A 14,942-nucleotide genomic window follows, 5' to 3' on the forward strand; every position below is an offset into this window, starting at 1 on the left:
CATACTTGATTACACTGAACACCAAGCCTCCCTTTCTCTGAGGGCCTGCATTCTCCTTACTCTGCGGCGATAAAAAGGTGGCTGTAGATACAAGCAGAACCTCATAACTGCAGATCCAACTGGTCAGCCCCATACTGTTCACAGCTTTGGATGACTAGACAAAGCATGTGAAAGCCTGAACAATTGCCCTTGGAACTTCTCAGAGGGAGTGCTGTCTGTGCTTGCCAAACTTTAGGTTACAGAACTGTTTTCAATTGAATTATTATGCATTTTGCCAGCCACCCTCCTTTTAACGGTCAGAGGCGTGTTCTGTCCGGAGCTTGTGGTTCCTTCTGACTGGCAATGGGCCATAATGAAAGGAGGCCCGACACAAAATGAGGCACAGAGAAAGAAAGAAAATTTGAGTAATTCAGAAGGGAAAACTGTTAGGATAACTCCCCACCCTTGAATTTCTGTTCTACCATGCATAAATATAAGTCTGAATACATAATCCAAACCACTAATGAAAGCAAAAAAACCTCTGGAACTAAATAATAATTTAATGTACTCAGAAGATATATAGCACTATTCAAGTGTTCAAGAAGGATAAGGACCCAAGCTCTGCGGCAAAATAAAACAATACTTAATAGACCTAAATAGGAAAAAGACTGCTCTAAAAAACAAGTCTCATTTTGAACTGATTTAAAAATGAACAAATGCCTACCTGCAGATTTCATGGAGCAGGCTTTGGGAGAACTACAGGAATGTTATTGTACAGAATCTGACACTGTGGAATTACTCAGTATCAAAAGGTATCCACAAGCAAGCATAAATAAAAGCTTGTACTTCTCATTGTTCTTACTTTCTCTGTTTACTTTTCCCCATTAGCTGGTTAAATGAGGATATAGCTGCTATACTCGAATTTTGATAACAAATAAGTGCACTTTTTTTTTTTTTTAATTAGCTTAACCTTGTTAAACCAATTCTTATATTTACTAGGGCATGACAGTGTTTACATAAGGCTAAGTGCAAAACCCTGACCTCTGTATTTCCATCATGACCTCAGAGAATAGAGCCCACTCACCCTACCCCAGTTCTTACAACTTTAATTATGTTCGACAAGGCTGCTGTGCTTTAAAGGTATCATTCACCAAGACCAAAACCTGTTTATTTTTGTTCCCATTAATCACTTCCATTTTGTTTTATTCCATTTATATGCAGTGGCATTTGCAAACAGAACTGTTATCAAACTGGGTCTCTTCTTCAGACACAGCTGAACAATTTCTACCACTAGCATACATCCCAATAAGAATGCACACCACGTAGCTTGTATCTGTTGTAAATGGAATAGATCATTGAAATTCAAAAAAGCTTCCAAGTTGTTTGGCACTAAGAAATCTTTAATTGGATAGGGAGCACTGGGATGGACAGATCCTACCTGTCTCATTACTTCTAATTTTAACATAGTAAATCAGGTTGGTATTTATAGAGAAAGGCTATAATTTCTTTTAAAACTTCCATGTCATTCAAAAAACACCCATTCTCTTCCCACTTGGCTTATTCTCATATATTTAAGTTCAACATTAAGTCAGAGAATTGAGTGAAATTCAACTTACCAACACAACTGAAGAATTATCTAGAAGCAAAACTTAAACCCATTAGGGCAGTTTTACTGGGTTTTTATCTCAATAGGTTCTTCAAATTATTTAATGGCATATGAGCAAATCTAAAATACATTCATGCCTAAAAGTTAAGCTATAACAGATACCACTTAGTCTAAAGCCATTATCATTTCACTTCACATTTAGAAGATGAACAGCCTAAATCAAAGTTGTATTAGATTGAGTTTATTTAATGGGACTTCTAAATTGAAATAAGAAGTATGTAGCTTGAGCTTTATGGCAAGCTGCAAAATCTTCGCATTTTCTTTTCTGTACCACATTAGCTACTTGCTCACTAGACGTAAATGAGTAGAAAACAAGAGTTTCTTTGTTTGCGTACATTAACTTAAAGCTGTAAAACTCATTCAGCCAAACTTTCACCTTTAAACCTTAACCTGACTTGTGACAACATTTGTAGCCTCTAAAATTACACTGCATTCACCCAGACGGATTTAATCACCCTTCACTTTTGATGCGTAGAATAATGATCTACCACTTAAACTTGAGCCCTTAAAAGCCTGAAGAAAAATATGTGCAAATCTGTCTTAAATCTGTAGTGAAATAACAAAACTCTACCTAGCATTGCCGTGTTTAGAAGGAAAACAAAACAAGACACACAACTTGTAGCTCATGAAAGTTAAAGTAAGTGCATTTAAAGTCTCCACAGAGTTGAAATTCATGCTTCCCAGCACATGCTGTTGATCAGACACCTGGTACTTTTAACAAAAGGAATAGTCACATAGCAAAGTCTGGCTTAATTTTTTCTTAAAACTTTGGTTAAAAAATAAATGAAGTAGACATTTGTAACTAGCATGTTCTATAAGTTGATGAGCATGTTATAGTTTTATATTGGCACCATTCTTTCTTTAAAGAGGTGATCTCTGCCTAACACTTCTTTCATAATATCTTATGGTTCCCTCCAAGTATTATATAGTAGGAACCAGACTACATTCATTTTCAAACCTGAGCAAATAGCAAAAACATTTAAATTATTTTTAAAAAAGTCAGTACCTATATAAACAAAATATTACATTTATTACAATTCGCTCACAATCCCGGCTAAATGTCAGGGGAAAAAAGTACAGCAAAATTCAAAGCCAGAAATGTTTTGAAAAAGCCATTAATCAACCAAACAAAAACAAATAAACAAAGCAGATAGAACAAGTTGGGTCCTTTAGCGAACAGGTGAATGAAATCCACAGGAAATACACCAAAACCACACGCAATAAAACCAACATTGCAGTGACTGATAAAAATGCATCCAAAATTGCAGTCTGATATCCTTGAAACTTTCCACATTTTAAGTTTACAAGTGATGCAATTAAACATCCTGCCCTAAACATCTTCTCTGTAATATCATTCAGTGGCATAGTGACATACAGCTGGAGGTAAAACTTAAAATCAGCAGTGAAACCTCCTTTGACTTAAAGGGGCTGAGAATTCATCCAGGTTTTGTTTTTCTTCCTTGAGCCACGAAAGGAATGAGTTGCTGCTTCTCTTTCTTTATGCTAATACAGAACAGGGAGCTATTTTTATTTTCTCTTTATTACTGCTTTTTTAAAAAAGGCATCCTTATTTTAAAACAGGTTTTAACAAGTACATTACAGTCTGCACACATAATATGTTGGGTGGAGTAAAAGCCCTCAAACACAGAACCAATAATGGACTTGTCGCCAACACCCTGTTATTTCATGACTGCTAGAACAAAAACAAATGCCACGTTCAGCTCATTGCAAAGAAAAGGATTTATTAAATTGACGTGGCTTTTTACTTGACCTGCATAAGGTGAATAAAATAAAATTTAGGTTTACAAGATTCAAAATGATCAGCTGCAAGCCTACAGGAATTGTGATGAAATAACCAAGCAAAATGACGCAGTTTAATTCTAATTACTGGTGGACTGTTGTTCACCATGAATTTTTAGTGTGAGGTTGTTGTTTTCCTTCCTGCAATAAGGTAAGAGGTAAATAAAAAGTAAATGTCTTTCTGTAAATTTATGTAAAATAAAATGTAAATTGCTGCCAGAGAGAAGTATCAATCCTGAAGACACAATGATCTGCACCAATCTTTTTGGAATAATAACATTTTAATTCATTCACTATTTAGTAGTGATTTCTCCCCAAAATCCATAGTTATCAGTCAAAATTAAATGTCTACAACACCAATAATCTTTATAGTCAGGAAAAAGGAACATAAACACACGCACCAACAAAACTGTATGTATAAATAGCATTCATTTTTCCTGGTCACTAAGGCACTGGGTCAACCTAAATCTGCCAGACTTTCTAGGCTGGTTGTCCCAACAAAGGCAGGGAAATTACCCCATCTGGTACAGAATATTGGGTGGGGGTGAGCAGCAGGGAATTACATGTTTTCATTCCACATTAGGCTAAATAGGCATGAAGTGATACTTTAGCTTTAAAAAATTCTTGCTTGCTTGCTTTCTGCTGAGGAAAAAAAAAAAATCAATCAAAATTTTAAAGACAACCAAGTCAGACATTGAGTAAGTGGGAAAACCGGCAATACAGAAGTCAAGAAATGTTGTGAGCAGAGATTTTTTTTCAGCAATGCAATTTAGGGAATCTCAGCCCCTAGAGATTAAAGCTAAATGCTGTTATAGTATTGGCCATGATAAGCCCCAGAGGAATGACATCTTATTGCAGACAGGCCTACCTCACTTATTTTCTACCCCTATGAATTTCCTGCACAAAGCCACACATTTTAAACAGTAGTATCATAAATGATGCCACTGTATTCTTTTTACAGTTCTAAAAAAATTAATCAACACATTTCACTGGTTTCTCTACTACCTCCACTAAGAACCTGGAAAAAAACAGAAGTATATTCACATTGGTACTATGAAGCCTCCAGTAGAATGACAGCCTTTGGACATTTCAACCATTGTTCCCGATAGGAAACCAAGCTACGTTACCATTCAGCTCAGTAACTGCCAGAATCATGCTCAAGAAAACTTAAAATAAGTACTCTTTATGTCTCTATTCTTGTTTCACTTTATATTTTTCAGTATTTTGCACTACCTACAGGTAATACATTTATTAACACTCGCAAATAAGAGAGCAGAAGTATTTTTTTCCTAAGTTCTCTAAAAAGCACTCACCAGTAGCAAAATTCCTTCCCATATACTCCTTCCCATTTGAAGGTTCTGGTCACTACATTCACAGTTTAAAAGTCACAGAATAATCTTCAGATCAATTGCTCAGAAGTTCAGAAACTAGGAAGTTAATTTAACAGCAGCACTTAACGGATTCTCCTTGTCTCAATAGACTTTCCACCACCTTTTGCATTCAAGAGGAAATAGTGGCAATGGATCCCTCTTTCTGCTTTGCATCTGATTTTAAATTATTCCTTTTAATTTGTAAAGGTTGTTTAACCTAAGCAATGAGTCTCATTAATCATTATTGAATGATTTAACTCAGCCATTCAGTTCCAGGTGCCCATCAGTGCTAGCGATACACTAATTCCTTCCAAGTTTTAACAGCTTTTGAAGTTAAAACCATAATTTTCCATGTTAGCAGAGACAGGACTTCATTCCTTGTGCGGGGCCTCCTTGCCACTCACTTTTCTGCCCAAGCACCAGACTGAAACGATCGCCTTTAGTTACACCTCTTTGCTACACACCTGCTGCGTTCTGCTGCTACAATACTGTAGGCACAAACCCTACTCTCTGTAGTGGCAACTCCCATTTTGGGCAGCAAAAAGGAAAATAATTTGGTCTTACTATCCTAGCCTAGCTTTCTTTTCTCCTTTTTCTGCTCACAGACACTCTAAAAAAACTTTATCACCACCTACCATGCAACACTTTCCTTGAGAAGTATTTGCCAACTGCTGTAGCTACACCATCAGCTCTCTTCCAAGAGAGAAAGTTGCGCTAAATGAGCTGTTCAGTAGTGTAGAAGGTGAGGGAGGAGCATCCAGAATTTGAAATTTCCATTTCCAAACCTGCCTAGCATGCAACAGATTTTTTTTTTTTAAATCCCAAATCTCCATTTTACAACCCTGTATTATGCATTCACAGGCACAACTTAATTTGGATTTGGGGCCTTCTTTTGGGTTTAGGTGGTTGGGCTTATTTGGTCAACGGGAGCATGAAAAATACTGCTTTTGACCAAGGATTGTAAAACGCACTACAAAAGTAACAAGCCAAAAAGTAATGACAGAACACATACTCAAGCACGTCTTTGACTGACCTCTCACTCTACACAGAGCTATAGATGCCCATGCAAATGCATCCAGGGTATACAGCTTTCTCAGTTAATTGCCTCTTAAGGAAATATTCACCACAATCTCATTTTCAGATGGGCCGAGTACATACAATGATCCATAAACATTCACAGCTAAAGATAATGTCAAACACTTTACGCAATTTAATTTGAACACTAGAATCAAGAGTTTCAAGAGGTACTACTGATTTTAAGTGGCTCCAAGTTTAGGCTGCAGGTTTCCAACTTCAACAACTCAGTGTCCTGGATCACAAAAATAAAAGAGTTGTAGTGTTTCCTGAAAGTTCAGTCCCTCTTTAAAGAACATATATTTGGTCACTATCAAAAACAACTTCTCTCCCTCTCTACCTACTTCCAAAAGAACAGAAACTTCAAATCGTACACATTTTTAGGGTCTGTATCCTTGATATCCTAATTTCTAAGGTGAGAAGCTATTTATATCTATTATGTTACTGTAGAAGCAAATTAAAAAAAAAAGGGGGAACCTTCTGCATATGAATTTTAAAGAGTGTACTGTTCTATATATCTCATCTTCAATGTAAAAACAGTTCAGTAATTAGATAAGAGACAACATAACTAACACAGAATGCAAAATAAATATCTTGCCTGAGGATATGCAAATTTCAGACTGCACAAAAATGCTAGCCAAGCAAGTTTTAATGCAATACTAGTGTGCTCACTCATGAAGCAGTTCAACAATACTAAATAAATTACAGTTCTGATTTATATAGAAGTCCATTACAGGAGTTGAAGACAGACTACAAAACTGTGTTACTTCAAAAAAGCATAGACTATTCAGTTCTCTCACACTGCTGTTAAGGATGACTGTTCGTATTTTATTGGAAACCTACCCGTGGTATGTCCTGCACCCCATGTCTGCAAAGACACATTGTTCCAGAACTCAGCTTATTCAACAGCTAACTCACCAGGCAAGATGTAAAAAACAATATATTAATTTGAAGATTTTAAATACAGATCTCAGCACAGATTTGTCACTTTTACAAATCTTAAATCTACAGTAATGGGTTTTCCCATTATTTTAATCATTCACTATATTAGCATTAAACTTCAGGTAATGCAACACCATACTGAGCAAATACCTGCTAACAGAATAGGGCACATTGAATAATTTTGCATATCTGACTATGCATTTCTTCAAATAATATATATGTATTTCAGGACTGTAGCAGTCCAGGAAACAAGCACTTCTTCAGATCAAAAAGTTATTTATATCAATTCAATAATATTACACATTTCTGTTCATCTACTCTGAATTTATACTAAGTTATAGTTAAATATGAATGGTCTATTTAATTTAGTATTTATTTCCATGTAAATTAATATTTAACATAGCACAGGGAGTCCCTTGCCCCTCTGAAGGTGTGAAGTCTGGCAGCAGAAAACATGAGGTGAATGCACAGTTTGGAATTTACCTCAGCAGTCAGTCAGCTAAACCATATAGGGACTCCCTCCTTATTTAGATATAGAATCCAATTTTTTATTATGGAACTACTTTGAAAGCCAAGTGAGAAAAATCTCCACCGACATAGTTACTATTTTGAGAAAGTATGCACGCTGATACAAATATTCTATAAAGAACATCAGAATTCTGACTGTGAAAATGAATACTTAAGACATCTTTATTAAAAACTGATGTTTTGACACACTACAGAGTCTATATAAAAAAACACTAAGATCAAAACCAAACGTGTTAAAAATAAGGTTGAATAAGATAGATGTTCAATACATTGACTTTTATAACAACTCTAGCATTTTTCTCTGTGTCAGAAGGTGAAGCGCACGCCCAAGATATATCCTCAGGTTCTACACTCCTGCAGCAACTGGCTGACACAGCTTCACCACAAGCCAGATAGGAAAGTACAGGAGTTCTGTGTAGCTCTGTGGATAGCGGTGGCAATAGCAACTGTGAGTAAGTTTGAGGGCCTTAAAAGCATAAAGCTGTAAAGCTGCTTTTTAAACAAGCGTATCCTTTGCTTAGATCTACAAGTTCATTGTCTACTGACTAGATGTAGATTCTCCTTTCTAAGTTTCCAAGTTTCTGTTCCTCCCAGAGAAAAACATATTTCTCTTTTCAGGTAAGAAAAGCTGAAAGATACACCACTCGGTTAACCATTCTGTCCTCTCTCTTTAAAAACCTCTTTAAAGGAGGAATGACTTCTCTGTCCATGGGTGTTAAGACAGAACATCCCATATCTTTCCCTTACCTGAAACTGCTCTAAATTAAAAAAGACTGACCCCACCACCACTTGCAAATACATTTTTTTTTCAATTTACCTATTTTGTTTTAATCGGCAGCCATGCAAAGATGCATACATACATTAGTCTTGTGCATTTTCACGGTTCTGAAGCTCAGGAAAGTCTCTGAGCAAGAGAAGCAAGAAAAATCTCTACAAATCATAACAAAGAACACTAAAATAGTCCTCAGTACTGTTTATAGTCCTCAGTAGCGTTTACCTTCATTAGTTGCTCACATACTCCTCCACCCACCCAGTGAGGTTGGCTTTCTCATTCTATTTTCAGAAGACGTGGAAACAAATAGAATATACTTTCTCTACCCTCTATCCATCATTCTGTCAACGTGTAGGACATTTCTCCTCCTACTAATACTTGAAGTGGATACTTCAGGTTCCTAAGTGAGAGTAAATAGCTACCTACCCCTTCCTCCAACTAATTTTATGTTACTCTTTTTACACCACTTAAATCATATGCATTCCTGGTCTAAGAGGCATATCCACTCACCTCTTAAAACTCCCTGGAAGCAACTGTTACAACTTTCATAGATAAATACATGATTTTTTTGATGATTCACAAATCACCGTGTCAACTAACAAAAATTCTGGCATCCAGAGTTAAATTCAACACCTCGTTATTTCAAGGAAGCTAATCCTTTTCCTGGATAAGGTGACTTACTGTACTTGTCCCAAGTCTTTCACTATCCCGATTATTAACTTAGAAAAAGAAAACAGAATACAACAACAGAGTAACAGAAGCCTGTACATGTGACTGAAAACTATAATTCCGTATCAGACTCCCAGTTTCTCCTCAAGTCTACCCATCCTTATTTTCCAGGTCTCAATTTTGATAGCTCAACATAGCTGGTTGCCATCTATGGCCCAAGCCTGAAGACTGAAGTATTTGTTCTCATAAGGTATTTTCTTTCTTCAATGCCCTTCTACCCATACCAATTAAATGCTCATTTAATGCTGATACAATAGTGAGCCAAGAGGCATTCACCTATGTGTGAAACACGCTGTTATATTCAAACACCTGGATTGCCTACGTAGGTCCTGGTACTATAGAGGGTGTGAAGGAAAGGCGTAAACTAAAGCACCTCTTTTCCTTTCAAGATACTAAGAGCATCTCTTTGCGACTCTGTGCTCACCTCTTGCTCAAGCTTCTGGTTTCTAACAGGGAAAACACTCTTATTTCTCGTTTACACAATTTATTGTACTCATAATACACCTCACTCACTGCTTTAGTTATTTCACTGTTTACTCTACGATTTTATGAAGAGGCACTCAGCCCAGAAGTTAAGGAAGGTTATCACCACCAAACGAGGTTATAGAGCAGAATATACAAATAAAACTTATGACCTCCACATAAGGTATTCTTGAGTTTGCTTGAAAAGTGCAAGGTTCCTACTAACTTCCTGACTGCAAAATAACCTCAAAATATTAACTATTAACAGAGAAAAGCCTCAATTCCAGCCATTCAATTAAAAAAATAAATAACAAAAACAAGTTCTCAATACACTGACAAGGCCTATCTTCACTATTAAAGAGATATACTTTGAAAAAGAATTAAAATAGCTACCATGATACTGAGCCAGATGACCATTACTCACATAATGCATTTAATAAGTAAGGCGTAGAAGCTGCACAAGTAAATGGAGTTGCTAGCTGCCCCAGCCTACTTTAAAATTAATTGGACAAAAATCATCCCCTAATGAGACACAATTATGCTTGTTTAGGATTGTGAAACAAAACTCTTTCAGTTATTTGGGAAAGTTAAGGGCCAAACCAAAACCAGTATTATGTGTGAGAGGGAGAACAGGAGAATAGGTTCTTCTTAAGTACAGCAGTATATTTCTCAGCTGTAGGTGTCTAAACAGATCGTTTTTTCCCTGTACCTCTTATGAAAAGAAGATTGTTTTTGATCCCCCACAGAACCTCTTTGGCAACCACTTCCTAAGCATTTTATATTAAAACATCATTTGGTATGGATACCACATGTCAACATTTGGCCTTAAACAATACTGTTAACTAGGTGTTGTTAGTTTCTGGTAATATTTGTAATCATCCGTCTATCTTTGTAGACCAAATCAGAACTTTTAGCCTACAGACTTTTAGCAGTAGGTTCAGGAGTACCCTTCACATGAATTCATGTTTTCTCACAAAATCCTGTGGGCTGTATGCATCAATCCTCTGAAGTTCAAAGCCCTGAACATTACAGATGATCCCTTTGCAAAGGTACTTCTAATGGAAGTGCTATGTTACTTCAGGACGACAGCAAGGGACTACGTGGCACCGAAACATGGCAACATTTGACAATTGATACTGACTGCAGTGAGTCAAAAAAGTCTGTTTGAATGTCTTTCTGTTTTAAATAGGTGTCCATATTAATTCCTAAGCTGTATAAAAAGAGTGACTCTTTCTAGTTGAAAGAATTTGCATACTAATGCAGATTTTAAGAAAGGGTTTGTTCAGTATCAACAGATACTATCAGTAGTGGATGGATAAGTGGTAATCAGTCAAACACTTGGATATTTGCAGGATATTTCATCACAAGTAAGGAATTACCAGTTGAACAGCATGTGGCAATTTCTTTTATAGTCTGAAATCCTTAAACACAATGAAAGTTTGGCCAGCTTCAAGTGTAAGGAGCTATCCTTCTTAAACATTTTTACAGTAAAATTACTTAGAACAACGCATGGTGCATTAGGGGTGGATGAAAAAATATGGGTTTGTTTAATGTTTTCATGGATTGCTTAATTACAGATGATGCACTTAGACGTTCATAATCCTTTGAATTACTCTGTAATATTTTAAAGTCTTTAATTTATTTATTTTATTATTATCAGACTGAGATTATGGGAAAAGAACAGAAACATTTCATGAAATTCTCTAATACCACTTCACAAAACCTACAAATTGCTCTCTTATTGCACAAGGGAAACTTCCCTCTTTAAGTACAAACTTATGAAACAAAAGTGTCAAAGAAATTGCTGATTTATTTAATCCAATAGACAGGTTAGCCAACTGGAAAGGACTTTAGGGACACTTCAGACACCCCTTAACTATTAACAGTTGGAAGATGACTCTCCCATAAAGGAATATAAGAGACAATTTTGCCCTCCACTGGCTAGAACTATCAAGGGAAACCATGCCTGCCTAGGTTCCATCAGAGCATTTCACACAGCATAAAAATCCCTCTATCAGATTTACCAATCCCATTTGAAGTACAATAATTGGTATGGGATATCACAGACAGAAAGTGCCGGAAAACATGTTGAGCAGGTGGGAATCAGCTATGCAATGAAACACCTTGTACAAATATAAAGATTCCTGTGAAAGGATTGGACAGCCAACTAGTGACACATTTAGTCTTGCAGATTGCTGGAGCAGCGAACACACACGCATGGAAAAAACAGAACTTTGACACTCCTATTCCCAGCAAAAGTGTTCTGCATTACTCCCCGGATTACTGAAAGCTTTTATTCCTCAAACATATTAATCTGATGCTGACTTTTTTGAGCGTAGGTTTTATTGCCTTTTTTTTTTTTGGGGGGGGGGGGGGGGGCACGACTATGGATTACAAGGGAATAAAAGAAAGACTCAAAATGGAGGAAAAAGGGCAGAAATGCATATAAATACTCAAGAAAACAAGTCTACCTGAGAAGAAGTACCCCTTAAAGCAATTTTTATTCTCTTTATGCAAAGAAGTGTTGAAATTACACTGACACTGAAAGGATAAGGGAGGGAAGCAGCTATATGCCAATGTTTAAAATGTTTCAAAATTTAAATTTATTCAGCATTTATTAACCACAGGCTTAGATGAAAGAAGGTACTTCACAGAGGCAACACCAGGGTAAAAATTAAGGGGTTTAAATACTAAGTGGTTTACCAATTACTGTTTTAACAAACACTAACCTACATACCTTGTTATTATTATAAAGATTTCCCTCCTCCCCATCCCCCAATTATTTCCCACCTCTCAGTAAAAGTTTCCACCATCCCATTTAGAGTGTGACCACACAAACCATTGATTCAGATTAGGTGTGAGGGAAGTGAAAACCTTTAGTGGGAAAGGGAGGAAAGGATCAATCAACTTGCAAGCAGATCAGCTGTCAGCGGAACTGAAAGGATTTCAGTGAGGAAACTGCTGTAGGTGACTCCTGTCCTTCCTTCAGCATTAAAGCCATCTGCCCTCAAACTTCATCGCGCCTCAGGTTTCTGGCATCTCCATTGTTCCAGACACAAGATTGACTGTTTGACCACATTATAACTGAGGGAAAAAGAAACCCTTCTGGTGGGGGAGCTACAAGGAAATTATTCTCTGGCATTTGTCTCTATCTATGTTACTGGCTTTACTTACCATGCAAAATTAAAAACCTCCATAAGCATTCATGTCTTTCTTTTCTTTCTTTGTCCCCAACAACTCATCTGGAATCAACATTCTTAGGGAAAATGTCCCTATCCCAAGTGGGTGAAAAACAAACACCCTTACATTCTTCTCTACTGTATTCACCATTTATGTGAGAAATACAAGAGAGAATAAAAAACAATTCTGAAAAACTGCTGCTTGACTTGGAATAAAGGATATCCCAGTCTAGAAAGGAGTTAGACAGTGCATGAAGTCAACTTTTCTACAGTGTGGAAGACTTATAGAGAACAAACTGGTGGAAGGCCCCCCAGTCCAGCTGTTTCTTCAGCTAGATAAGGAAGGCATGACAGAGGCAAACAAGCAAAAGGTAGCATGACTGACACAGTTCACAGTGAACAAGGTTCGAGTTGCTCTCCTGAGAGAGAAATGAAATGCTTTCCACATTCAAAGCCACAGGAGTAAACCTAATACCTAACAGCAAAAATGTAATGGTTAAATTTATGATACGATCTAGAAACAGACATAAGTTATTGCACTCGGTGACATAATTAAGACTTAAAGCTTCAGGCAGTACACTTAAGTCTTTCAAAAACTTCATTCATTCATTTACTGACCAGGTGCTTCATACTACCACCACTTTAATTACTCGGCGGGGTCCTCGGCGAACTTATAAAAACCAATTAGGGTGGAAGCCGCTTGCCCACGCCAGCCGCGGCTACTCGGCGAGATTTGACTGCGTTTACTCACTGCTCCCTTTAACGCGTGACAAAAGGAGCTGCTGGGAGTGGGGGGGCGTCCCGAGGGCCGACAGCCCGGCCTTCCAAATTTCAGGGAGCTCATGCCGAGCCAGAAGCCCAGCTGCGCACCGAGCACCACCGCAGCGCTGCGCTCCGCTCCGGCAGGGGGGTCGTGCATCCATTTTGGGGTCCGACGGGGTGGGTGCTCGGGTGGGGAACCCGGACAAAACCTGCTGCCGACAATGCTCCATTAGCTTATCTTCAATCCACAGGCGCGATAAGGTGCCCCAGCACGCACAGCGGTGACTAATGACCGCTAATCCCCCCCTATCTCCTCGGCCATCTCCCCCCGGTCCGCTTATCCCGCTGACACCTCGCTCCGTGGCCGCCCCCTACACACCAAACAGCCCCCGGCACCCACCCCGAAACCCCCCCAAGCCCTCCACCGAGTCCTGGGGCCGGCCTTAAGTTTGGGCTGGGAGGCGAGGGGCCGGGAGGGGCCACCCCCCGCAGTTACCTGAGGCGAGGCAGAGTAATCCGAAGAGGTAAAAGTGAACAAACTCCGCGATCATTGTCCTCAGGTGGCGCCCGCAGACAATCTCATGCCAGAAGAACGGGGGTAGGAGCAGCGGGGAGCCCCCAGTTGTAATCCCACGGCAGCTCAGCGCCGATCGGGCTCCGCCACCCCCCGGCGCCGGCTCGGGGGGCGCTGCCAGAGGCGGGGGGCTGCGACAGCACCCTGGCCCCGCTCTCCCCTCTCTCGGCCCGGGCGTTCCTCGGAGGCGCCTTGACACTTCCTGGGACCATCCACGGCGACGGAGGAAGACAAAAGAGCCCGGCTTCACCGCTCGCGAGTTGCTCGCTCCTCTGGTCGGAGCCTTCTCGGTTGTTGGGGGTGTGGGGTGCCTGGCAGAGGGGCGCTCCCCGCCACGGAGGGTCACTGGGCGTCCGGAGCGGGCGAGGGGCGGTCGGAGCGCGGCGGCGAGGCGGCGGCAGCCCCCGCTGCCATCACGGGAGAAGGCGGCAGGCGCGGCGCGGGCCGCGGTCACGCAGGGGAGCCCCGGCGGCAGCTCCTCGCCCTGCCCAGCATCGCCGCTACCACCCCCTGCGCCACGGAGCCCCCTCCCCGCCGCCGGAGGAGGAGGGCACAGGAGAGGGGCGAAGGGAGAAAGGAGAAAGGAAGGAAGAGGCAGCAGGAGCAAAACTTCCCTGGGCCAACGCCCCCACCCTCTTTCCCTCGGTGCGGTAGGAGGAGGAGCAGGAGCAGCTCCTCGCCTGCCCCCTGGGCCGGGGCAGGGGTGCACGACTCAGGCGGGGCCGAGCCCTCACTTTCTGCTGTCACGCTGGGCCGCCGCCGGCTCCCCCTTCCCTTCCTCTTCTCCTCCTGGCTGCTGCCTCGGGACACTGTAATGGGGCCGCACCTACACGGCCCCGGCACGGCTCGGCAGACCCCGCCCTGGCCCCAGCCCCGGTTCCGCCCCGCCGAAGGTAACAGGCGGGGCAGCCACGGCCCCCTCCGAGGCGCCGGACGGTGTGGGGGCGCCCCAGCCCTGTCCCTGTCCGTATCCCTATTCCCAGCCCTGTCCCGTGGTCGGAGCCGGGGGTGTTGCGGGCAGCATCCCCTGAGGAACTGCCGGTCCCCACCCCGCAGCGCACCTGCGGAGCCCCTTGGGCCTCCAGAAGCCCGCCATGAAACGGGC

At 40.6% G+C, this 14,942-nt stretch overlaps 1 protein-coding gene across 4 annotated transcripts in view; it reads right to left on the reverse strand.

Annotated features, from left to right (window-relative positions):
• ROBO1 (roundabout guidance receptor 1) overlaps nt 1-14,942 on the reverse strand; it is a 702,920-nt gene that overhangs the window by 308,689 nt on the left and 379,289 nt on the right. Inside the window, exon 1 of one of the 4 annotated variants that reach the window (XM_080587357.1) lies at nt 13,760-14,646. The exons of 2 other annotated variants lie outside the window; for them this stretch is intronic. In XM_080587357.1, the coding sequence (XP_080443483.1) occupies nt 13,760-13,814 (55 nt within the window). In that variant the 5' untranslated portion in view covers nt 13,815-14,646. Of the gene's footprint in view, nt 1-13,759; nt 14,647-14,942 lie in introns of those variants that run through there. One more of the 4 variants, XM_080587356.1, reaches the window with a different exon arrangement.

This window comes from Anser brachyrhynchus, assembly GCF_964034855.1.
Source record: "Anser brachyrhynchus genome assembly, chromosome: 1".
NCBI classification, from domain to species: domain Eukaryota; kingdom Metazoa; phylum Chordata; class Aves; order Anseriformes; family Anatidae; genus Anser; species Anser brachyrhynchus.